The sequence below is a fragment of the Spea bombifrons genome, chromosome 10, assembly GCF_027358695.1.
Source record: "Spea bombifrons isolate aSpeBom1 chromosome 10, aSpeBom1.2.pri, whole genome shotgun sequence".
Classification (NCBI taxonomy): Eukaryota; Metazoa; Chordata; class Amphibia; order Anura; family Pelobatidae; genus Spea; species Spea bombifrons.
Genome location: NC_071096.1, coordinates 24,187,508 through 24,215,193, shown reverse-complemented (window position 1 = coordinate 24,215,193; position 27,686 = coordinate 24,187,508). Strand labels below are relative to the sequence as shown.

The window sequence follows — 27,686 nt, the reverse complement described above, 5'->3', positions numbered from 1 at the left end:
GGACGCGGATACGGAGTCTTCAGATCCTGTGTGCAGTAATTATGGAGTGGGCCCAACTTCATTTGACGGATATTTCGGCAACTCATATCAGAGGCCGCTACAATTTAATCGCGGACGATTTAAGCAGGTCAAAATGGTCACAGACAGAATGGTCTTTGACCCCACAAACATTCTGCATTTTGGTGGCACGCTTCGGTCTTCCGGAAGTGGATTTGATGGCGACTCGACTAAACCGCAAGGTTCCGGTGTTCGCGTCTCTCAACAGATGGGATTCGCCTCATATCCTGGACGGTCTTTCCATGGTGTGGAATTTCCGGTTGGCCTACATCTTCCCGCCGGTGGCTCTGATTCCTCGCGTACTGCAGAAAATTCGCTTCGACAAGGCCAGGGTCTTGGCCATCCTTCCGTACTGGCCCAACAGGAGTTAGTTTGTCCTCCTCAGACAGTTGACCGTCTCCTGTTGGGAACTGCCGATTTCGCCTCAGCTACTGGAGAACGTCGTCCTTCCAGATCTTCTTCGGTTGTTCCGTCTGACAGCCTGGCTGCTGCAAGGCTGATTTTGAGTAACCAGGGTCTGGATGAAGATATCTCTAATTTTCTTTTGATATTGGTCAGAAGTTCAACTTCCAGAATTTATTTCCGGGTATGGACCAAGTTCCTCCTGTGGTGCTCCGCCAAGAATCTTTCGATTTTTTTTTTTCCCTCTGTCCATCAACTCAATCCTTCAGTTTTTACAGGAGGGTCTGGCTTTTGGCCTTAGTGTCTTGACCCTTAAAGGGCAGATCTCGGCCCTTAGTCATTTTATTTGCTTATACTCGTGGGATTGTTTTAATCACTTTATATCTGAAGAGTAACATAGAATTAGCATGTACAGGATAGATGCACTTTGGAGAAATGGGTCAAACGAGTGGTATAATCGCCAAGTCAGATAGGTCATGATTGTTTAAAACGTTATTAAAGTCCCTAGATTGAGACCTTTTTTTAGCGTTAACCCTCCGTTTTGTAGCTTTTTTATCCAAATCTATATCTGGTGGTATGCAATTGAAATCACTTGCTATGATACAACAGCCTATCTTCACCTCTTCTACAGGTTCCAAAATCTTATTTAGCAAAAGTACTGGAGAGATATTATGTAAATAAACATTAACAAGTGTATACCATTCCTCATTGAGTTTGCAGACTATAATCAAAAACATCCCCTTGGCGTTGTGAAATGTGTGTTTGTAATGAAGACGAAAAGATCAGAGCAGCCCCCCTAGTTTTCAGCTCATTTGATGCTTGGATCATAACAGGGAGTTTCTTGCCCCCGTCCCACTTGATTTTATCTATCCCTCTCTAATGAGTCTCTTGTAGAAAGACTATATCTATGTCATGTTCATTAACCAAATAATTGTAGGTTATGAAACACTTAAAAAGTGAGTGTAGGCTCTGAACATTGACCGAGCACACCTTAATCATCCAAAAAATTTGAGGTTCTCATGTCTCTGCTTCCGGATACAGCTATAGATAGAACAAAACAACAAACAAAACTGACACCCACTCTCACTGGGTCTCAATTTAGAGCCCAGTATGAGGGGTAAAAGAAAACTGTATATCTCTTTGATACCCATAGTGAGGGATCAAGAAGCCCACCCTAACATGTAGTTGGAGGAGTCGCAAGGGTGTGTGTGTGGAGTCCCTAAACTAACACACCTCCTATGTCTAATGTTAGACATACAGTGGGGCAAATACATCTCGCTGACGCATTTGAATGATATTGCAAAAAAAGGGAGAGAGAGAGAAAGAGACCCTCTTATCTTGAGTAGATCCCAAAGCCCGAGCCATGTACATTTACTATACATTTCCATGTTTCATGCCCATAGGTCTTAGACAATCATGTGCTTATTAGCCCCAGGGTTATATGATCAAACCAATCCGAATACAAAACACATATCAGAGAGAAGAGAACCCCCCCCAAAAAAACCACTTCTACTTAGGCTTAACTCCCTAAGTAAGCTCGCAAGAGCAGGGCCCTCTTTGCGCTAGTTTGTTATTGTATGTGTTTATAAATTGTTCTAATGAATGTAACAGCGCTGCCTTGGGTGTATACCATCTGGCTCTGGAGCCTTGTTTGTCTTTTCCTATGTCAGCCAATCCCATGTTTGTTGCAAAAGTTAAATGGTTAATTGGTGGATTTAGTAACAAAGAGGGCAATTATTATTTCACATAGGGCCAGATAGAGTGGGTAGCTTTCTCCCATCTAGACATGAAATATTAAACAAATATGCAAAAATAAAATGAATTGGGAAGGGTGCAAACACTTTTTCACAACACTGTATGTTTGCCTTGTAGTTTGTAGAGAAGAAAGGAAAACTAAAATAATAGTACACTAGAAACTGAAAATTAAGTTGGAACATAAACCAAATCAAACTTGGTACCACATAGGCTCTAGGTGAAATGTTTGAAGTGCGGTTGTCATGCTAGGCCCCCGATCCACCAAAATGGTGGGAAACCATGACCTCCCAAATCATCAGAACCCAGAGGGATGCCAGCAATTCAATGTGAGAAAATGCATTCATCTGTGCTACACCCCCAGCTTTTTGAGCACAATGAAGTATGTCATATAGGGATGACCATAGGTTTTTTATGCAAGCACATCCAACTTGTGGTGGTAGGTAAATATTGTTGCAAAATGTGTAGCTTTTTTTAACCATGGTTATATTATGGAATGTGGAAAGGGCCAGTGGGTTTTAAATCTCTGCACCTACACATATGCAAGAAACCATTGATTACTCAAATCTAATTTTATGGGCATATTTTAAATAGTTCACATTTATCAAAGGGGTTTGTCATAAAGCTTCTTCTATAACCCGTTGAGGAATATTGGGACACTTGTGATTGAGAATGGAGACCTGTGAGACTTCTAAAAACACATACAACTTGATGGTAGAACTATTTGGCTCATCTAGGTTGAGAGAGTGGAAATGAGGATAAATTCTTTACCGTAATTGTTCATGCTTCACAAACCATTATCAGCATCCATTAGCTCCTTTTTCATGTAGGTCTTATTGTGAATGACCTCATGATATATATCTTCTTCTACCTATGAAAGAAATAAATATCAGACATCAAATCAAAAATTTATTCTAAAGTTATAATGATGACAATAAAACTATGCCCTTTATATTCTGGCATAACAAATATACTAAACAAACTATAACTAACTATAGCTGAACAGCAACTCTAAAAGTAAGTAAGTATGTATGTGTTTAGCCTTTCAATGAAAGCAATCCTCAATGTTTGAAGTTTGTTGGAACTGAAACAAATGTTAAACATTTATTTTTCCTCCCTACCGTTGTATTGTATGTCTGTCACCATGTGGCTTGCAAGTCCTTTAAGTATCCTTGGTCCCTGCACCTTAGTGCACATTCAAGGAGCTAGTTTTTTTATGGAGTTCACTGGATCTACATGAATCAGCATTATTGGCTTATTAAACATCTTCTCTAGTCTCTGTATCATCCTATCCTAGTTTACTAGAGACCATTACTTTTGGCAAGAGGCTGGGCCTCAGGGTACTTTATAGCTACTGTGGCCTCGTTACTTGCTTCTGCACATGGGTCTGGAGAATGATAGGAAGGCAAAAGGTAATACACCATTCAGTAGTATAGATATCCACAGGGCAAAACCAAAGGCATAGTCTGAGATAAACAGGAATGGGAAAGAATGGACTGTTCATGGTAAAAACCTTATCTCCACCTATCCTAGTCGAAGCATGTTTATTTTTAAATGTATTTTTACAGATGCAAAATAGACGGTCTTAGAATAAAAACAGGACACTTTATATTTTGCCTTGCAATAATGTTGTTAGATATCTAACCCAGAACATTAGAAAATATGTAGCAAGCAAAATAAAACATTTAATGCCAGTATGGCTATGTCGACGACAATTATACAAGGAATAAAGTAATTACCCATGGTTGCCTTGGCTCATCTGCATATGCCAGCTGTGTTAAACACAGTTTTAGAGCACTGCATAAGGTTGGAAACACTCTGGCTCATATTCTTATTTTGTTTGGTGTTTTTGTACAGGGGGGGCTGTTTATTACTTTTTAATAATCTAAAAGAGCTTGTTAGATGCTCTTCTACGATTCACACTTTCTGCCCTGCACTGATTTTTGAGTGATCCGTCACTACTACCCAGGTGGGACTGGTTTGCAGGTAAGCCAAGGATCCTGCCCCCTCACATGCAAAAGCAGCATCCCCCTTCTGTATGCAACCCCTCCATTAAGAATGGCTCAGGTGCTATTTGAGCACAGCCCTCAATAAGGCTAAGCAAATCCTACAAAAACTGCATAAGGTTACTAACAACCTCACTGCCTGGGAACTAGATGGGGGCCTTCCACAAGTTGTAATGTGTAATTAACGTATGGGCGGGTCCTACAAGTTCTAGCAATTCCATGGCTGATTCTGCCTAGTAAAGCAATAAATAGCTGTTGGACTATGGTCCCCTGCTTTTTCTCTAATCATTGGGTGACCTGGAAAGAAGGTTCCCTCTTAGGTTGGCTCCCCACTGCAATTAGATTCTGGAGGAACATTGTTTTAAATATTTGATACTGTGGCAAAGAAGAATTACTTCCTCACTATAGTGGTGGGGGTACACAGGGCCGGCCTTTGGGGTGTGCGACCTGTGCGACCGCACAGGGCGCCACACTCCAGGGGGCGCCGCCGCGGGGTCTGCCGCCGCCGTAGCGTACCGCTGCCGCCAATAGCGCACCTAGCGGGGGGGGTCCGCACCGGGTGCCGCTCATCAGGGGGGCACCCGGCACCCCTCCAGAGACGGACAGTAATGTCCGCCGCTGGAGGAGCAGGCTCGCAAGGGAGCGGTATCGGAGGTCTTTAACAGACCTCCGGCTCCCTTGAGTGATTTTAAGCCGGTTCAAGGATCTCCCTTGAACCCGGCTTAAAATCACTCAAGGGAGCCGGAGGTCTGTTAAAGACCTCCGATACCGCTCCCTTGTGATCCGCGCGGCAACAGCTGCTGTGCGCCGGGGTTTGTTGTCAGATCCCGGCGCACAACACTGTAGCCGTGCCCACCGTTGTCCGTGCCCTCTGACTCAGAAGAAGACAGAAGAACTAAAGAAGAGGAGCGAAGAGAAGAAAAAGGAGCTGTAAGGAGAAAAGAGGAAAGGTAGGAAAGCATTCAGTGAGAGTGGATTGGTGTATGTGTGTGGATTGGTATATGTGTGGATTGGTATATATGTGTGGATTAGTGTATATGTGTGGATTAGTGTATATGTGTGGATTAGTGTATATGTGTGGATTGGTATACGTGTGGATTGGTATACGTGTGGATTGGTATGCGTGTGGATTGGTATGCGTGTGGATTGGTATGCGTATGGATTGGTATGCGTGTGGATTAGTAAGTGTGTGAGAGTGATGGGTGTTATGCTGTACCATTTCCAATGTCTTTTTCATGATCTAATTATGCTCTAAAAGTACATCATAACTCCCATCACTCTGCCACTGTTCCATACAGTGGCAGAGCTGGGAGGCAGAGGCCTTGCACCCCCACCGCAGGACTCCTGAAAGGTAAGTGAACTTCAAAGAGGGAAAGGGTAGATAGTTAGATGGGGGTAGATAGGGAGAAGAGAGTGAGAAGGGGTTGATAGGGCAATCATACTCCTATCATGCCAAGTCTGCGAGTACATCCTGGAATCTGGGTATGCCTGGGCATGATAGGAATGTGATTGCTGTTAAATATATATTTTATATATATATATATATATATATATATATAATTGTTATTTAATTGTTTTGTCCTATTTTGGTGTTTTACTTACTTTAAATAAAAGTGTTAGATTTTTTATGGTGTGGGGGGGTGTCATATTCGGTTTATGGCCAGGTAAATGCTACACTTTCAGTTTCAGTCCAGAATTCGTTTCGGTGCTTCTCTACTACTAAGCCAGACAATGAAGTGGTACGCCTACACCACATCAATGTTTGGCGTAGTATATAGTGATTGGGGTTTTGTTACAAGTTTTTATTCCTTTCTTTTTTTGGGATTGGGGGGGCGCCAGAGGAGTAGTCCGCACAGGGCGCCAGAACACCTAAGGCCAGCTCTGGGGGTACACTGCAATCTTGTGCAAACACAAAGGTGAGGCTTTTTAACAAAGAACTGGATTCCCATCTCTACCTTAATATGGTATAAGCTATCAGGTTACAGTAAGCCATTCGACAGATTGCCCCCCCCCCTTGACCATACATGAAGTATTCCTAGCTGTAGAATAAAAGTATAGCACTTGTCAGGGACATGATCCATTACATGAATGAGAAAACAGAAGAGAAAGTCTTTGATAATTTAACCCACAAATTCAAGTTTAGGTCTAGCCTTGGACAAACGTTCTCCTTTTATGCTGACCTAGTGTTCCTAAAAAAGACACTTACAGCCTGGTGGTGGTTAATGGATGGAAAACCCGTCTTTCTTCCAGTGTTTTTTTGGAGTTAGACAAAGCAGCCTATTTTCATATTTTTTTATGTCTGCTAGAGATCTTCACAGACTGCATTAGATGGAATCCTAAAATAAGAGGGCTCACCACACCAGGCATGAAAGGACTTCAGCAATGCTTCAGGTGCAAAAGCCAAGTGTGGGAAGTCAGAGATCATGTTCTTCAAGGTTTGTGACTGTCAGGACCCGGGTGAGCAGATTGGGTAGGAGCCCATGTGCAGGGGATACTGGGGATTCTGTCTGTACCCCTTTATGCATAGTGATGGGTAGGTAGGTACAGACAGGTACCCAGACGGATTAGCAGGACTGGAAAACAGAATAGAAGTGAGCTGAGGCAGAGACAGGGGAGCTGAGGCAGAGACGGACGGCAGATAAGCCCGCTGGCAGGGCGGACGGCAGGTAAGCCTGCTGGCAGGGCGGACGGCAGGTAAGCCCGCTGGCAGGGCGGACGGGTAGGAACATTACAGGGTCAGGTGCAGGTCCAGAGCAAAGCGGCCTTCTAACGTTAATGCCAAGGCCCTGACTGAAGGGCAGGGCAGGTCTTTAAAGGCAGGGCTCAACTCAGGAAATAAGGTTCAGCTGTACCTGGTAATTGTCTTCTCAGTACTCCAGAGGGAGGCCGCTAGTGGTAGCAGATGAATATACCACATGAATGATTAAGCCATGGTTCAGGCAGCGAAAAGTGGACCCTGACAGTGACTTGCCTTTTGACCTTCTGCATTTCACCAACTACAGACTTTGTCAAGATATTGGGAACTCATTTGATAGAGATGGCACAACCCTGGAAAGACTACGGATCCAGTGACTTTGGTACTAACATACTAAACAATAAAGCAAGATTTTCAGCTCATAATCTTCATTTAGCCATTTGAGAGAAAATGGCTCTAATTGGCTGATCAGTTCCCAATCTTTTCAATAAATTCTTCCTATTAAACCATAACTAGGAACTGAATAAGTAAAATACTGCTGGTGGGATAAGGAATTCTGCATAAGTATGTGCCAGGAGAGGGGAACAGAAGAAAAAGAAGCCACAGAAGCAAAAAAAAATAAGAAAAATAATGCTGAAAAAAGAAAAAAAGCTGCTACCAACAATACTCGTTTCTTCAGAGGTAAGTAGTTGTGAAACTGGACATGAAGAGACTGTCTAATGTAAGAAAAAGTAAGTAAAGGAGCTGTAGATTATAATATTTGATAATATAGTATACATAAAACTTAGCATTTATGCAAAACCACAAACGTTACATTTATACATTGTTTACAAGTGATCCATTGGCTATGGATGTACTTTATGAAGATCCACATAAAAGAACCACTGCTGAAGCTTTTCTACACATTCTCAGACAAGGTCGCCGTCTCGTGGAGGACTCCATAATGTATTTTCGTAGACTTGCTGTTGAAACTGCATGGAACAAACATGCTTTGCTCTACCGGTTTTGTTGGGGTCTTTCTGAGACTCTTAAGGATGACCATCCACACGTGGAGGTTCCTACCTCTTTAGAATCCATGATATATACGGTGACGCTAATGGACCGAAGACTCCAGGAGTGCGAACTCCAGCTCACCAATCCCCCAGGTACATCAATCCATCCTTCAGTCTCTACCTCTGTACCATCATCACAGTCATCCAACACCGAGGAACCCATGCAAAAAGGACTGGCTAGAGGACCTCTCTCTGTGACAAAGCGTACCCGATGACGATGAGAAAATCTCTGCATGTACTGCGTGAATCCCGGACATAGTAACATAGTAACATAGTTCATAAGGTTGAAAAAAGACCAAAGTCCATCAAGTTCAACCTATATAATATTGTGTCCCTACTGTGTTGATCCAGAGGAAGGCAAAAAACCCTTATGAAGCAGATGCCAATTGCCCCATACCAGGGGAAAAAATCCTTCCCGACTCCAAATATGGCAGAATAAATCCCTGGATCAACGTTCTGTCCCTATTAATCTAATATCCATAACTTGTAATATTATTGCTTTCAAGAAACACGTCCAGGCTCCTTTTGAACTCTTTTATTGAGTTTACCATTACCACTTCCTCTGGCAGAGAGTTCCATAGTCTCACCGCTCTTACTGTAAAGAACCCCCGTCTGTGCTGGTGTAGAAACCTTCTTTCCTCCAGCCGTAGAGGATGTCCCCTTGTTATAGATACAGTCCTGGGTATAAATAGGTCCTGGGAGTGATCTCTGTACTGTCCCCTTATATATTTATACATAGTTATTAAGTCCCCCCTAAGCCGTCTTTTTTCCAAACTAAATAACCCTAATTCTGATAATCTTTCTGGGTACTGTAGTCCTTCCATTCCCCTTATTACTCTGGTTGCCCATCTTTGAACCCTCTCCAGCTCCACGATATCTTTCTTGTACACTGGTGCCCAGTACTGTACACAGTATTCCATGTGTGGTCTGACTAGTGACTTGTACAATGGTAGAATTATTTCCTTGTCGTGGGCATCTATGCCCCTTTTGATGCACCCCATGATTTTATTTGCCTCAGCAGCAGCTGCCTGACACTGGTTGCTACAGGTAAATTTACTGTTAACCAAGACTCCTAAGTCCTTTTCCATGTCAGTCGTCCCCAGTGTTTTCCCATTTAATACATATTCCCAGCCTGGATTTTTCTTCCCCATGTGCATAACCTTACATTTATCTGTGTTGAACCTCATCTGCCAAATCCCAGCCCAAGCCTCCAACCTATGCAGATCCATTTGTAATCGTGCACTGTCCTCTATTGTGTTAACCGCGTTACAGAGCTTAGTATCATCTGCAAAGATTGATACTTTACTATACAATCCCTCTACAAGGTCATTAATAAATATAGTAAAAAGAATAGGACCCAAAACTGACCCCTGTGGAACCCCACTAGTAACAGTCACCCACTCAGAGTATGTACCATTAATAACCACCCTCTGTTTCCTATCACTGAGCCAGTTACTTACCCACATACACACATTCTCCCCCAGCCCAAGCATTCTCATTTTATGTACCAACCTTTTATGTGGCACCGTATCAAATGCTTTGGAAAAATCAAGATATATGACATCCAGCGATTCACCCCGATCCAGTCTTGAGCTCACCTCCTCATAAAAGCTGATCAGGTTAGTTTGACAGGACCGATCCCTTGTAAACCCATGCTGATATGGAGTCATACATTTATTTTCATTGAGATACTCCAAAATAGCATCTCTTAGGAAACCCTCAAACAGTTTACATACAACAGAAGTTAAACTAACAGGCCTATAATTCCCCGGGTCACTTTTTGTCCCCTTTTTGAATATTGGCACAACATTTGCTATGCGCCAGTCCTGGGGAACAGACCCTGTCACTATAGAGTCCTTGAATATTAGAAATAGGGGTCTGTCTATTACATTACTTAACTCCCTTAGAACGCGGGGGTGAATGCCATCTGGACCTGGTGATTTGTCTATTTTGATTTTTTTTAGGCGGCATTGCACTTCTTCCTGGGTTAGACAGGCGACATGTACTGGGGCATTTATCTCATCCTGCTGTATATTACCTGGCATTTCATTTTCCTCTGTGAATACAGCAGAGAAGAATATATTTAATAGATTAGCTTTTTCCTGATCCCCGTCTATAACTTCTCCCTCATTACTTTTTAAGGGGCCAACGCTTTCATTTTTAACCTTTTTACTATTTATATAGTTAAAGAACATTTTGGGGTTTGTTTTACTCTCTTTGGCAATGAGTCTTTCTGTCTCCACTTTTGCTGCTTTTATCTGATTTTTACATATTTTATTTTTTTCCCGATAGCTTTTTAGTGCTTCCTCACTTCCTTCCTGTTTTAGTAGCTTAAATGCCTTTTTTTGCCATTTATTGCCCCCTTTACATTTATCCACATTGGTTTTCTCTTGTTCCTGACTCTTTTATTCCCATACGGTATGTACTTTTCACAGTGAGAATTTAAGATATTTTTAAAAATCTCCCATTTAGTGTCTGTACTTTTGTTTTTGAGGACATTTTCCCAATTTACAGTGTTAAGGGCTTCTCTTAGTTGATCAAACTTTGCCTTCCTAAAGTTCATAGTTCTTCTGGCTCCTCTAAGAGTTCCCTTATTAAACGACAAGTTATAATGTATTATATTGTGATCACTATTTCCTAGTGACTGGTTCGTGACTGTACCAAATTGGCAGCAAGAGGTATGACCTCTTCATTATTCACTCTTTTAATGGTGGTACAGCACCTCACTTTTCTCTCTCCCTATGAGACCACTTCCCTCAACGCTATCATTGATTCTAGAGGCAGTGAATGCTTCATGGACACAACATTAGCCCATAACCTACGTATACTGACATCACAAAAAAACTACCCTTTAACCATTCAATTGGTAGACAGCAGCCCAATCATGTCTGGTCCATTCACCACTGAAACCATTCCACTTCTTTGCCTCATCGGTTCATCACATCAAGAGAAGATCTGCTTTAACCTGGTTCAGTCGCCTCTATTTCCCTTGAAAAAAAAAAGACATTTAACCAAAAAGAGGCTGAACGCCTCCGACCATATGACTGCCCCATTGACCTTCTTCCTGGATCCGCTATCCCATTTGGCAGAACTGCTGAGATGAATTACAGCGTTAGTGACAGAGATCTGTTGGCTATCAAGATGGCACTTGAGGAGTGGTGTCATCTACTAGAGGGCACACACCACCCAGTCACGGTGTACACAGATCACAGAAACCTGGAATACCTCAAGAAGGCGAAAAGACTGTATCCAAACCAAGCCAGATGGGCCCCCTTTTCACCAGGTTTCAATTGCACATCACTTATAGACCAGGTGCAAAAAACACAAAAGCCGATGCCCTATCTCAAATGTATGATCCTTTACGAGAAGCATCGCTATGCCGAGATACCATTCTTCAACCGGCTCATTTCCTTACCATTCCCCTCCGCTCTCCTAGAGGTACTGCAGAAACACAGTAAGACTTCTGTCCCTCCTCAGGAGAAGACTTAGTTGAAGAAGACTGGTGGATTGTTCTACAAGGATGATCAGGTGTATGTACCACCTTCCACCAGAACTACTGTCCTTCAAACTCTTCATGACCATCCCACGGCCGAACATGGAGGTCAGAAACAAACTCTTGACTTGATACAACGCAGTTTCTGGTGGCCTTCGATGAGACATGACGTCCACCAATACATCCGATCCTGCACTGTATGTGCTCGCTCCAAAGGGAACACCACTCGACCTGCAGTATTTCTCCAACACTTAAGTATCCCTGTGGGATGATATAACCGTTTACTTTATTGTGGACTTCACAAAGACATAATACTATTATGGTGGTGGTTGACAGGTTAACCAAGATGGCCCATTTTGTTCCGGCTACCAGATTATCCACAGCAGCGGAAACTTGTGATTTGTCTATGCAGTCCATCTTCCGTCTACATGGTATACCATGGTCGATACTCTCAGACATGGGGGTCCAATTTACGTCTCCTTTCTTGTCGGGCTTCTGTAAAGGGCTCCAGATCAAAAGACTGTTAGCTTCTGCCTACCATCCTCATACCAATGGACAAACTGAGAGAGTGAAATATTGGAGCAATACCTCCGTTATTATGCGTCTCACCTCCAGGTCGATCCGGTTTTTACCTCTGGCACAATAATCACCTTCAGAGATGCATTGACATGTCACCTTTCATGGCCAACTACGGTTACCACCCTAGGTTCCTTCTGGACCCCCTCAAACTAAAAATGTACCCCCAGTGGGAGATCGTCTCCAAACCATCCAACAAACCAGGAGCGCACTTGGGAACCCAGTACCAACGTCCATGCCTCCTTGAAAATAAGGACTTTCCACCGGAACCACCCAGGTCGTCCTATGCCCCACAGCACCCGGAGGTTGCATTTACGGGGGAAGTCTGTCAGGGTCAGAGACCTGCACCTACCTTGCCCCGGGACTCCTCACCTCGTGGGGCAGCTTGTGTCCAACGAACCACCGCACGTCCGAGTAATAGGTCGCATTCTCGGCCTCGAATTCGCCACACTCCGTGCTTAACAAGCGTGCACGTGCTTCTGGTTGTGAGGGGGTGTGGTCTCACAACCAGAGATATTACAACACAGGAGGAAGAGCTCACTGATTGGGGATAGAGGTGGATTCTTCTCATAGCATCTCTCTCTCTGAGGTACAAGCGGGAGGAAACCAGGTGTGAGAGGGAGTGGTCTACACCTGTTACCACTAAAAGACCCGCATTCCCTTCAGTCAGTTGCTTGTTCATTGAGCTACATACCTTGTTGCTGTTACCTTTACCCTATCTCTGCTAAAGCTTCGCTTTGAGGATATTCCTGGTTTTGACCTTGCGGCTTCCGTCCTTGGACTCTCTGAACTCTGCCTGCCTTGACCTTTGGATTGCCTTGACTACTCTTCTGGAATTGCCCTTTTCTATATATATATACGATTTTGAGGATCTCCTCCCATTCCTGCGCTACGCTCCACATCCCACTGCCTGACAGGAAACTAAATCCATCAGATCCAACAATATCCACAGGCAAATTAAAACATTTGTACTTTCTAGTTATGCTAACATATTCACGGGTCATTGGGAATCCCAAGTTTTGGGTTTCTTTAACCCATATGTTACAAGTCCTATGGTGACATTTTATTGAAAGTGTTATCTTTATTTGGCAAGGCACTCTAGATGAATTAAACCAGTTCCAAACCTATCTGTACTCCAGTCATTATGGAATTGAGTTATCTTTTGATTTCAGTACTATATTTTACTATATCAGTGGAGGGATCTCTATTAAAAACAAGTACTTATTTCAAAACCCTTGACAGCAATAGCTACATTACATATAATTGCTGCCATTATCAGAAATGGTTGGACAACATACCGCATGGCCAATATAGACAATTGGCAAGGAACTCTAGTGAGATTTTGGATTGTAAGGAACAAAAGGTTATATTCCGGGATTATTTTTCGATAAAAAATATAATAAAAATGTATTATTACAAGCCGAGGATAAGGCAATTGTAATACAGACACAATATTAACAATATTTTAAATAAACATTGGGGTGTGTCACAGCAAGACCCTGTGTTGGGTAAAGTGATCCCATATACCCCAAGATATAGATATATAACGGCAAGTGTCTTGAAAGATCCTTCAGTTACTCCTAATAATTGGTTGGGTCCTAAACCTCAGGGTTTCTTTAAATGTGGTTGGTGTAAGGCGTGTGCCAAATTAGAGAGAAATAAAACATACTGTATTTCTCTCCTACAGTTATCAAAACTATGTATTGAGTTAAACATTTTTTAAACTGTAACACACCATGTGTTGGGTACTTTATACTCACTCTCTGATTTTATCCTGAAGCATCTAGTCTCAACTACTGTTCTTGAGGTAGCTATATCAACTTCAGCGGCCGATACTCTGATATTCACGATAAGAAGCAAGACATTCAATGGCTGGAGTAGCGTAAGAAGCAAACTTTAGAGGGTAGCGGGATCCTTTACAGGAGTGTATAATGGGCTTTTTCACTCTGCCCATCATAAGGGTCAATGTCCAAATTTTTTTAATCTAATGTGCATCAGTGGGGTCTTCTGCCTCCTTGTTTGAGCTGCTAGGAGCTCGAAAAAATCTTTGGGCAAAAACAATGCAAACAATATATATTGGCTCACTGGCATCAATGTCACATCTGATTTCTGGGTCTGCCATACTTTGGGATTCACAACATCTGGTTCTGTACATGTCATTTTAGCAGGTGGAACCTGGGCATCATCATCTGGCGCGTGAGATATTGGCTCAAATTCTGACATGGCACTAGACACGTCAGATATTGTGTCACAGTGTGGTGTGCACAGGAGCATGCCGTTCTATTTTGTATCTTATGTACAGTTATGTCCATAATAGCATCTTGCAATGTTTTTTCTGGACGTACCGGTACATTCATAGTGGACTGAAGGGGTTGAATACAATAAACATATATAATTACAAATATTTACTAATTTCACTTTTTTCTATATTCTCTTCTAGTTAGACAATATGTATTTTAACATAGTATTCAAATCCTGTGTATCCCTTTTGATTACACACAGTACTTATATTAACCTACTTATTTGAGTAAGGAATATATCCTACAAATAGGATGTAATGTATCATACATTAATGTAGCATACAATTACATTTGTAACAGTACGCTTCCAATTTTTTGGCACTAGTTTAGGGAAGGCCCTTTCCTGTTTCAGCTCCGCTATGTCCCTGTACACAAAGCAAGGTCTATAACCTTTGGGATGAACTGAAATGCAATGATTCTAAATCATGCAACAAAAATGTCTGACTTCACAAATCTTTTTTGGTTGAATGGGATCCACAGACACACTCCAAAATCTTGTAGGAAGCCTTCCCAAAAAGAGCGAATAGCTGCAAAAAAAGGCATCTGGAGTGATACCAACACCATATTAAACTCCATAGTTTTGGAATGGCATGAGCCAAGCTCATACAGCTGTGATCAACGGGTATCCACATACTTTTAGTCATATGATATATTGTTAACAAATCTCTTATGTGTTCAAATAAATGAACTACATTTAATAATAGGGTATCCCCAAACTTAACAGAATGTTGCCCCCAATTCATTCTTCAACCCGCATCTGAATATAAATAAAACCCATAGAAGTCCCACCATTACCGTAAAATCATTACCTAAAGATATCCTCAACAAAAGTATATATAGGTCACAAAGTAGAGTTTGCAGGAGAGTTATCTTTACAACTCCTTGACTTCATTTTACATTATCAAGGCCTCGTCAGAATTGGTCTGGTCCTAAAGCATTCAAAAAAAGGTTTATATATTAAATTACTTACTTCACCGATCAGGATTTTGTAAAAGAGATGCATCTGTTCATCAGTCATATGTACCCGACAGCTCTCATGAACAGTATACGACCACTCAATTGCAGAATCTCCAAACATCTTCTGCAGATAATTGAGGAAAAACTCTGGCATTGAGGATCTCTTGCCTTTCTACACAAAGACAAAGACAAATTTTCAGGTTAGGAGACAGCTGGGCTATGAACCAATATAGTCTATTTTTCTCATCAGTTTGTCATTTTATCTAACATCTAAAATCTAATTTGCTTATAACATAAAGAAAGTGTAGAAATTATCACATTGAGCTCCTGGTAAAAGTGACAGACATCAAGCCCTGAATACAGTTTAATCTTTGGTTTACCTTTTCAACATCTGATTTTATCTCGCATTAGCATATTATAAAGTAACATCAAAGTTTTTTTTTGGAAGCCCCGAGGTTTGTGCTTCGCTGTGAAGAAAAAAACAAGAAAGTGCCAGTGCCAAAGTGCCATAAGGCCACAGTGGACACCAGTTCCCCTTCTTCTTCTCCTTCCTTCCCTCCCCAACCATAAGGCCTGCAGAAAAACTGGACCTTTTTAGGGGACTCGGCTCCACCATGGCTTTTCAGCGTTCGTCATGTCGGTGTCTATCTTGATCTGATTGAAAAATACATCTTCACATACAAAATATCAAAGAAAGCATACACACGTGCCCTGTACACAAACAGTGCAATCGTGTGAAACAAAACTATATACAAAATTCCTCCCTTTGGAAGCCCAAGCCCTTCCGCTGGTGTGGTAAAAAATGTTCCCGTATGTACCATACACCTAGCCAAAGGGCTGGGACTAGTGCATACAAAAATAAAAGTGCATGTAGGGGTCCGAGGTGCAAAAGGTGCTTACCCGGTGCACAGCGCCCAGTCCTGGACCAGAGACTGGGGACCTAAAACATCCTTGGGGCTTCATGCTTTCCCAGCCCTAAGGCCAGAGGACCAAGCTTTCCCTCTCTCACAGGTACTCACTCAATCTTAGCCAAAAGGCAGATTAGTAACATCAAAGTTATATTTTGAAAATACCATGACTAGAACACTGTCACGGAAGCCTCCATGACTTGGGGGCGCCTGAAGGCTGTATTTTCCATCATAGATGGTGGACCACTTGAATAGCATTACATACGTCCAGCAGGTGACAGTGGACTAGTTGCAGTGCAATATCTGGTTCCCTTGCTTGGATTTATGTGTAATCACGTACAGGGTGGCAACAGCGAGAGAGCTAGAGCTCTCTAGATCCCTTCCTCCTGTCTGACTGACCAATATTATTGGTTCTGATGGCAGGATTGTGTAAACTGGTGTTGGTTGCATAATTTTCAAATGATCTGCATATTGCATTTAAATATGGTGTGATGCATGCTGGTCATAATTCACCTCCAGTGTATTGAAAGGCTCTTGGAGGCTAGTGGTGATTGTTTCCCCAATAAAGTTAGTTCCTGTTTTACCTCAATATGAGGCCCGTTTTGTTGTTGGGGTAAGCCTCAGTGCTGCCCTTGTCAGACCGGTAAAGCACAGTATTGCTATGCTTCTGTATGCTACAGTGCCGGCGAGGATCTCCAAGAGTTGTTTCCTGCTGTCTTCGATGCTAGTCCTGCCTGACGTTTGAAGTTTTGTGTTCCCGGTGGCCATGGAGAGAAGGAAGGATCGTCTGGTGGGTGTACCCAGTCGGGGTACAGGTCGTTCCATCACAAACACCCTTAAAGGTAACTGATTGGGGCAGCTGTAAAGGTTAGCTGTTTTTGCAGGTCAAATGTTCCCGAAATTCTTAACAATATATTGTGAATCCCTGCCTAGTCAGAAGACTTTTTTAATGAAAATTGACTGTTTCGTATATTCGCTTGGATCTCTGTAAATGATTCTTCTTAAATCGGTTAATTTGTTTACCTGCTATAGATGAGTTACGCTACATGGACAAAAGTATTGGGAGACCTTACCATTATACCAACAAGAACTTTTATGACATCACATTCTAAATGCATTGACGTTAATATGTAGTTGTGCCCCCCTCCCTTCCCATAACAGCTTCCTGTCTTCTGGGAAAGCTTTCCACAAGATTTTGTTTCCTTGAGAATCTTTGCCCATTCATCCATTAGAGTATTTTTGAGGTCAGGCACTAATGTTGGACGAGAAGGCCTGGCTCGCAATCTCCGTTTCAGTTCATCCAAAAGGTGTTTGAGGTCAGTGCTTTTTGTGGGCCAGTCAAGTACTTTCACACAAATCTCATCCAACCGTATCTTTATGTACCTTGCTTTATGCACTGGGGCACAGTCATGCTGGTATAGAAAAGGCCCTTTCCCAAACTAGCATTGTTCAAAATGGCTTGGTATGTCACTTTCAGAATATTTACCACCCTCTCATTAACTCCTTAAACGACCAATGACATGTTCAGGCATGTCACAGATAAATGTTAAGTTAACAACCAATGACGTGCCTGGCACGTCATGACATTAAAAAAAAGCTTTGAAAGTGACTTAAGATAGCTTTTTTGTTTAAACGGTGTTGCTGTAATGCCTCAATGTCCATGTCAATGAAGCCCAGCTTTCTAACCAACGTGATTAGTAAAAAAAAAATGGTTTAAAAAATATATGGTTTGATTGGGGTATCAATCAATAAGACATGGGGGTAAAAAGACCAGATGTCAAAATTCCAATTTGAAAAACTAATTGTGCATGTCCCAAATGTGGCCTTTTCACCCTCAAATAACCTGACAAACCCGTGCATGTGTGGTATCACTGTACTCAGGAAATGTTACTGAACAAATATTGGGGTGTTGTTTTGAAGTGACATATACCAGGAGTTGTAAATTCATACCTGAATTACAATTTGTGTGAAAAAAAACACAAAATAAATTACTAACACAAAGTTTGACAAAGGCTGGTAGTAAAATCAGTACATGTAAAGTTTTAAAATTCTAGAATTTGATATACCTCAGGGTGTCTAGTTTTCAAAAATATATGGTTTGATGGAGGTAAACAGGGGACAGGATTGCCAGATTTTTTTTTAGAAAATTCCTACTTGTAATTATTGCGCTACAACTTGCAAAAAACAAATAAAAGAAACAAAGAAACTCCTTCTTGTTCTGAAAAAACAACACACAACAATATGTGATAGAGAAGAAAACTACAGCTACAGAAATAAAACAGCCTCAGTCCAAAAGGGTACAAAAAGAAAAAAAAACAGCCTGGTCTTTAAGGGGTTAAAGCAAGTCTTCCTTACATTAACCCCTTCACAACAAACCCTGCACATAAACAGGCGCACAATGCATTGGCATTAATGGGTGTAAGGATAACGCTTTGTCCTTAGGGGTTAAAGTAAAACTTTATTACACTAAATAACAGTAGCAATCTCAGGAGGAGCATAATTAATATGCAAATGACAATTAACCAACTCAGTGTCTCCAAGGAAAGCTGTGCATTAATGTAGCAGCTTCTATAGCAGGCACTGTGTGTGCGCACTACATGCCCCTCCCCTTCTCCCGTGTTTTATTTTTCTATGCAGCAGGACATCATATATGTTAGACGTGGCTATAGGGGGGTGGAAAGAGAAAGGGGGTGACCAGCCCTGAGTTTGTCTATCCCAACAGATTTGCCAGCTTGAGCGAAGCTGCTGGGAGTGTCAGCTCAGAAATGGCCACATTAGAGGAACCTCTGGTAAGGTAGGGATCAAGAAAGCAGGGAAGGCTAGACAGGTTGTGGGATTCCATTATTAGGAAGGCAGACAGGGTAGTCTGTAGCAAGGATTGCATCAACTGGACAGTTTGCTGTCTTCTGGGTGCTCGGGTTCGACATGTTGCTGATTGAGTGGACAGATTATTGGGAGGGGCTGGTTCATATTGGCACCAATGACAAAGTTAGTTGAAAATGGAGGGTTCTTAAGAGTGAGTTCAGGAAATTGGGTAGCAAGCATAAGAAAATGACCTCCAAGGTAATATTTTTGTCCCCAGATAGGCCAGCATGAGTGAACTTTGTCCCCAATAAGCCCGGTCTGTGCCATCTTGGTCCACAAGGCTCAAACACCCTGCTTGTGCCATCTTTGCCTTTCCACAAATCAATTATACATCTATGATACACATAAACACTTTTCCATCGCTCACTAATTCACACTTTCATTCACATAATTCATTCACACAATCATTTATTATCACTCATTAACACAAATCATTTACACATACTGTATTTAGGGGGACCACATATCCCGGATTGCCCGGGACAGTCCGACAATGGGACTTAAAGTCCCGGGTCCCGGAGTCAAAGTGAATCAGGTCTCCTGATTGCTTGATAGTTCAGAAACCTCTCCTGATAGGTCCTTCCTTCACACAACTCAGAGTAAGCTGCAGGCAGCACCAGGTATGCGTGTTTGACTCTGTGTGACGGTGTTTGTCACTGTGTCTGTTTATCACAGTGTTTGTTTGTGTGACTGTGTTTTTCACTGTGTGTGTGACTGTGTTTGTCAGTTTGTCACAGTGTTTGTGTGACTGTGTTTGTCTGTGTGACTGTCACTGTGTCACAGTGTTTGTGTGACTGTGTTTTTCACTGTGTTTGTGTGTGTGTTTGTCAGCTTGTCACAGTGTTTGTTTGTGTGACTGTGTTTGTCTGTTTGAGTCACTGTGTGTGTAATTTCTGGTAATAGAGGAGTTAATTCTCTGAATCTACTTATGCCTGGTATCAGAGGGTGTTAACATTCTATATCTACTCATGCCTGTATTGAGCATATGTATATTAATACATCTGAAATCAACATGGTTTCCAAGGCTTCTTAATAATTAATATATAATAGTATATGTGAATCAGGGTGTATGTGAAATAAATATATATATATATATATATATATATATACAGTATACACATATAAATAATATATACAATTTATTTTATGTGTATAAATAAATATATATATATATATATATATATATATATATATATATATCTTTATATATGTAATCTCATCTGCTTCATAGTGTGTCCCTGAATGGCAGAAAAATGTGGTCACCCTAACTGTATTCATTAATGCATTCTCACAAATTCATTAATTCCCTCACTCATTCACATAATTCATCCACACATTAATTCATTCTCTCACTCATTCACACAATTCATCCGCACATTAATTCTTTCATTCTACCACTCATTCAGACAATTCATCCACACACTAATTCATACTCTCACTCATTCATACAATGCATTCACACATTAATTAATTCATTCTATCACTCATTCTCACTCTTTATTTCAATATTCTCACTAGCTACCTCTCTTCCCTTTTGAAATCTAGACACCCCAAGGTATTTCAAATGCTGTTTTTTAACCCTTTCCATCCACTAATTCTACCCCCCCCCCTTTGTCAAACTTTGTGGTAGTAATTTATTCTGTGTTTTTTATCACACAAATTGTACTACAAGTATGGATTTACAGCTCCTGGTATATGTCACTGTCAAACAACACTTCAATCTGTGTTCAGCAACATCTCCCGAGTACAATAATTCCAACCATGCATGGGTTTGTCAGGTTGGTTAGAAGGTAAAATGCCACATTTGGGAAGTGTGCATTTTTCAACTTGGAACTTTAACATCTGGCCCTACTGCCCCCATGTCCTAAGTGGGACATTTTTGAAGCCAGCTAATTTATCCCATCAAACCATATATTTTTTTTAAATGCTATTTTAACCTTTTTCATGCACTAATTTTACTATTACCCTTGGTCAAAATGTGTGGCATTAATTTTTTTGTATTTTTATCACACAAATTGTACTTCAGGCGTGAGTTTACAGCTCCTGGTATATGTTACTGTTAAACAACACCCTAATATGTGTTCAGCAACATCCCTTGAGTACAGTGATAACACCCATGCATGGGTTTGTCTGGTTGATTGGGGGCTAAAAGGCCACATTTGGGAAGTGTGCTTTTACCCCCCATTTTGGTCAGTCTGTGTCTATGCCCTATCTTTGAACCTGGCCACTACAATTTACCCCATCAAACTATTAATTCTTTTATTTAAAACGTAGACACCTCTTGGGTATTTGAAATGCTTTTATGTTAACTCTTTCCATGTCAGGATTTTTTGGGAAGATACAGTGCTAATTTTAGCACTTGCTCATAATAATAATAAACTTTATTTTTTATTTTATTTATTTTATTATGTTTGGACTTTTTAATATTTTACTAATCACATTGTGATTAGAAAGCTGGGCTTTGTCAACTTGCATGGTTCAATGCAGAACCTGCATTCAACCTGTAAGGGGAGCCAGAGTTCTCAGGAGGGTCTGGAGAGACCCTCTTGGAAACTTTGGAAACTACAGCAAGATTTCTGCGGAAAATAAACAAGAACCTACATCCAACAATGTCAAGCAGATAAAAGAAATACAAAAAAATCATCAGAGGCTGACATTAAAGATAGTTCATATTTTTAACAAATTACATAAAAGTTTTATTGCAGAAGAATTAAGACAGACAAAATGTTAACACATCAATTAAGGAAGACTAGAGCTGCCAAAAGAATTGTGAAATTAATAGATCAAAATATAATATGTATATGACTCCAGATAAGATTGGGAAATGCTTTAATGATTACTATGAGAAATTATATAATCTGCAGTCAGAAGTTCCCAACAAGAAGATAGATCAATATCTAGCTAAAACAGATATCCCGAAAATGTATTTTGCACAAAGGGAGAATTTAAACAGTCCTATGTCCAAAACGGAAGTTGAGAACGGTTAGTTAAATTTCATCAGGGCCTGTTGGTTTCACTAATAAATTCTATAGAATAAACTTTCTGATCATCTGGTATTAGTTTTTAATAGTATTGTCCAACAACGCAGATTTTCCATAGAGATGACTAGGGCCAATATCTTTCCCATTCTGAAACAAGGGAAATGTCTGATGTTATTAGATCTCGCTAATAAATGTAGGGACCAAATTATTGTCATCTATTTTGACTGACATAATGAAGCAGATACTATATACTGTAATAAACCCAGACCAGATAGGATTTGTCCCAGGTAGGACATCATGTTATAATACCCATAGGATAATTTACATCATAGACTCTGCCAACTGAAAGAAAGCCCCAACTGTAATTATGGCAGTCGATGCTGAAAAAGCATTGACAGAGTAGCTGGATTTTTTTAAGCCGTGCCCTGAATGCTTTTGGGATTCAAGGTTGGATGGACAGGGTAATGTTGTTATATGCCCATACCTCAGTGAGAACAATGGGCCTGAATATCTGCGCTGGTTGGTTCGATTTGGTGGGGTGTTTAGGGTTAATTTAGGGGCAGTTATGGTTGATGGGGTGTTTAGGGTTAATTTAGAGGCAGTTATGGTTGATGGGGTCTTTAGGGTTAATTTAGAGAAATGTATTTTAACCTGTACATTATGTTATAAATGTACATTTAATTTTCAAAATGTATATATTGTGAACCCCCATTGAAATTATCCACCAGCCGCCACTGCCTATACTATACCTAACTGGAACTATTTGCCGATGAGGTGGGTTGGTATAGAATTGAGTCTGAAGCATGTGGAATAACAGACCTGTCAAATTTACTTTGGAAAACCGGAATGGTAAGTAGCCAAAAAATAGCTGAACTAACCTAAAATCAGATTTTGTTAGCTTAGGAGAACATTAGAAAAATATTTTGGCTTCCAGGAAAAGATACCTTGTTTCCTACAAATTAATTTGACTGGACCAGGTATGGCTCTGTGATGAACTGTGTTAAGGGGCAAGATGAGTGGAATGGTTTCTGTGGTGACTGGCCTAGATTGAATGGGATTGCCATCCACCAGGGGGACCTCTAAAGGAAGTGTCTTGGGTCAGTATTTGAAGAGAAGAAGTCAGATAAAGGCAGATGTCCAGGAAACTGTCACTTGCGCCAGAATCTACAATGGCCCGTAGCCTTCTTATTTGCCTATTGTAGGGAGATAGGGTCAAGTGAGGCGCCTTACCACCTGAGAGCAAAAGTATCAGAGGAGAAGTCCAGTTTACCTTGAGTGGACAACTTGAGGCATGTTTGCCCTACATAACCAGAACCCCCCACAATTTGGTTAGTATGGTTTATGCCAACCATACTCCGGTCGATCTAGGTTACCACATTATTAGGGCCTCCAGTGACCCAGGGACCTTGACATGTGCCTGTTCAACTTTTAGGGTCTGGGACAGACCCAAGCAAAACTGAGTAGAGCGGAGTAGAGCTGGTTCATTCTATCAGGTTTCCACTGCCAATCTTCTAAAGCCCATAATGTACTCCTCAACAAGATTACGGCCTTGTTTCAGGTTACTGATACTGGACTTTGTTTTGTGAGGATTATCAAGTAACACATCAATTGGTTTGTGAAAGGAAGTCTATGAGTCGAGTGCAGGATGGTCGCAGTGTAGGAAGTGATGAGCCCATGCCACTGGACCCCTGGATATAGCAGTCCAAACACGGACAGAGTTTGTAGCATAAGTAATGGGTTTGAGAACAAAATAGCAATTTACAGGATGTGACGCACAAACAATACTGACTGCCGTCAACATGGAAACAGTCAGGCAATTTAACATGAGGTTCAGAAGAAGTCAAAGAAGGAATCAAATACATAAATAGCAAGCTATCAGCAGAAAAGGTATAGACGGCACAATAACTGAGCAATGCTCGGCGCTGGGCTTAAACTTGCCGCTCGGTGGACGCCCCGCCTCCGTGCGTGACGTCATCCGAGCGCTTTCCCCCCTGTCTCCATTCGGGGACGCATCAAGTTGTGTGAAGGCGCGCGCGCGTGTGCCCCCAGAAGCAGGCACACGGGGTGCAGAGGAGGAGAAGGCTGGAGACGCCGCGCTGGATCCGGTACCCACGAGTAGCGGGTACTCAGATGAGTTACTGTGTCAGGGTCTGGTACACGGCCCCCGACAACCATAAAGAATAATATACAAAATGGGCAGCACACAACCTAAAAAGCATACAAGACATACACATTCAGAATAGAATAATGATGAACAACAAGTACTCAAAACAAAGCAATAATTCAGCTAGAATAACAAAGCTGAATCATAAAGAATATATGGGATGCTATAAAACCATGAACAATTGGAACAATAAAACCATGTTGAAAAAAAAGGATTTGCAAGAGGAAAATTCAGACCATTAACGATTTCATTGTAAATATACCTGCTCATCTGACGCAGTTTTCTCTTTCCACACATTTTGTAGTAAATTGGACACATCTTGTATGGTTAGTTTTAAATTCTTAACTAGTCCTTCATGGCGGAGATGAACTGGAATATTTTCACCTTTACCCTAAAGTATAAAGTTGAAAAATATTATAATGTTTGAAGATTTGCATATTTTATTAGATAGATAGATTTTTAGTTAAGTGTTTCAATTTTGGAGGGGAGAACATTTTAGTATGAAACCAGAACAAGAAGAAATGAAGTTTATACCGTATTTGCTCGATTATAAGACGACCCCCCAAAATCTGAATATAAATTATGAAAAAAAGAAAAAGCCTGAATATAAGACGACCCTATAGGAAAAACGTTTTACCAGTAAATTTTAATTAATTTAAACTATGTGAACATTTTTTTTTAATAAAAGCTATGAAAAATATTTTGTTTTTATTTCCTTTTTTTTTTCAACCTCCCCCCCAGTTATGCACATCTGCCCCCTGTCTTGCCACTGTGCCCCAGAAATGTCTTATACCCCCTATATGCCACTGTGCCCCATGATATGCCTTTTAACCCTCTAAATGCCACTGTGCCCCATGATATGCCTTTTGACCCCCCTATGTGCCACTCTGCCTCCAGAATTGCCTTATGCCACTCTGGCATTTAGGGGGTTAAAAGGCATATTATGGGGCAGAGTGGCATATAGGGAGGTATAATGTATTTCAGGAGGCAGAGTAGCGTATAGAGGGTTAAAAGGCATTTCTGGAGGCATTAAGGGGGTTAAAAGGCATTTGACAGAGCACTCTGCCTCCAGAAATGCCTTATGCCCCCCATTTAACACACACACACACACCCCTCCAAACTTACCAGAGCTTCTGAGTCCCCGGTGCGTAGTCCGGGCAGCTTGTAGAGCTCTACGCGATTCGCGTAGACAACTTCCGCTGCAGCCGGGAGGAGGTGCGGTTAGCAGCGGGGGTTGTCTGTGTCCATCGCGCAGACCTTCCCCGGCTGTCAGAGATCACAGGGAACTCTGATCTCTGACAGCCAGGGAAGGTCTGCACGATGGACGCAGACAACCCCCCGCCGCTAACCGCACCTCCTCCCGACTGCAGCGGAAGTTGCGTACGTGAATCGCATAGACCTCTACACGCTGCTCGGACTAAGCACCGGGGACTCAGAAGTACTGGTAAGTTGGGGGGGAGAGGCAGGAGGATCCAGGTCCCCTGCATCACTGCGGGGGATCTGGATCTTAGTCTCATAGTCAGACCTAGTTGAGGTCCGATTATAAGACGACCCCGATTATAAGACGAGGGGTATTTTTCAAAGCATTTGCTCTGGAAAAAACCTTGTCTTATTATTCGAGCAAATACGGTATATCTATATGGCAATTTATACTACAAAATGAATAATTTTACAACATATTTATAACATGCTTATATTTATTCATGTCACAAACCAAATGGACAATATGGGGTTAACATTGACCACAACACAATGTAATTCAAGCTAAAGAACCTTGATGGTCTCTCCACCAATTGGAAAAAAGGGAGGGATTTAAATAATGTAAGGCGGATACAAGAGTCACGCACCAGAGGAAGGGATTGGAGCGAAACGCAATGCGTATCAACAATAGGAGGAGCAATATACCCAAAAGTCCGCTACACAAACTACACAAAAAAGGAATTGCAGCAAGTCTAATGCAACGCCGAGTGATGGACATTTTAATGTAAGATGGAATATTTTATTTGTGCATTAAAGATTTACACCTTTTTAAACTCCTGGTATCTGCCTTGTAATCTTTGGAGAGAGACAATTTCATTCATTTTGGCGGGGACACTCGAAGGCTGCATTCCAAAGAAACTAATCAAAAAAGGGCCAGTGAGTGTCCTGAAAACTATAAAGGCTTCTCCTGCATTTTTTAATATATACCAATTCTGTTTGTGACTACACCTACACTATATATTTATTCTTTGTTTTGTCTGTTTTTTGTCTTCCAAGTACTTAAGACCTTCAGGAGTATATAAAACCCGCTTTGGGAAGTATACATTTACATTTTAGCTGTATTCTATACATTTTGAGCGCTCTCACTAACTTTTTAAAACAATTTTTGGATAACTGTGGAGTTAATTCCCAGTGATTTAGCAGCACTTAACATGTAAATTAAGCGCTTAATATACACTTATTAACCCTACTGAACAGGGTCTATGAGTTTATTATATACAAGTGCTCATAATATAATTATGTTTAAGAACAATCTAATTGACAAGATATTTGTTTTGGAATCAACATTAACAAAAAAAGTAGTCCGAATAGATTACAAGCAACAGCAGTGGCGACTCTAGAAACAATATATAGGGGGGGCACACAAGATACCACAGTCAAACTGGGGGGGCATTCATAATTTCTAAAAGTAATGTGCTATGGAATTATACTTTTGTTATTGGGCTAAAATAATACTTGATCATTCAACATGGGAAGCCTGAAGCCACAATTGAGTGCGACTAATCCTTGAAATAAATATTATAACACAATAAATAACTTTTCCACTAAATGATTTCAGGGCCTTGAATGTTTTGTCCCCTGAAGTCACTACAACTTCAGGAGGGCATTTTATCTCTGGATAAATATAAATTAAATAATTCCTACTGTAAATTAAGTGCCAGGAAACAGATGACCAAACACACACACCAACACAGGCTCTGTCACACCGACACCCAGACACACACCCCAGGACAGGCTCTGCCACACCGACAACCAAACACACACACACCAGGACAGGCTCTGCCACACAGACACCCGAACAGACACACCAGGACAGGCTCTGCCACACCAACACCCAAACACACACAAGAACAGGCTCTGCCACACCAACACCTATACACACACACCCGAGGACAGGCTCTGCCACACTGACAACCGAACACACACACCAGGACAGGCTCTGCCACACCAACACCCAAACACACACAAGGACAGGCTCTGCCACACCAACACCTATACACACACACCTGAGGACAGGCTCTGCTACACTGATAACCAAAAACACACAAACAGCAGGACACAATCTACATCACAGACGTCTACATCAGGATGGATTTTTCACACTGCATTGTCGTTTATACCCCCTTTAGTGTTTTTACCCCTTGTGTATTGATGCCCCTGCTGCCCATATATATTAATATTAGCCCCAGTTGCCGATAGCAGGTATAGATCAACACAT

General features: G+C 41.4%; 1 protein-coding gene across 2 annotated transcripts in view; it reads right to left on the bottom strand.

The window, feature by feature from the left end:
- The window catches only part of TSNAXIP1 (translin associated factor X interacting protein 1), a 135,684-nt gene that overhangs the window by 18,186 nt on the left and 89,812 nt on the right, over positions 1-27,686 (bottom strand). For both annotated transcript variants that reach the window (XM_053449727.1, XM_053449728.1), the window contains exons 11-13: positions 24,471-24,599; positions 15,304-15,462; positions 2,983-3,082 (exon numbers count right to left, since the gene is read on the bottom strand). In XM_053449727.1, coding sequence (XP_053305702.1) covers positions 2,999-3,082; positions 15,304-15,462; positions 24,471-24,599 — 372 coding nt within the window. In that variant the 3' untranslated portion in view covers positions 2,983-2,998. The remainder of the gene's footprint in view (positions 1-2,982; positions 3,083-15,303; positions 15,463-24,470; positions 24,600-27,686) is intronic.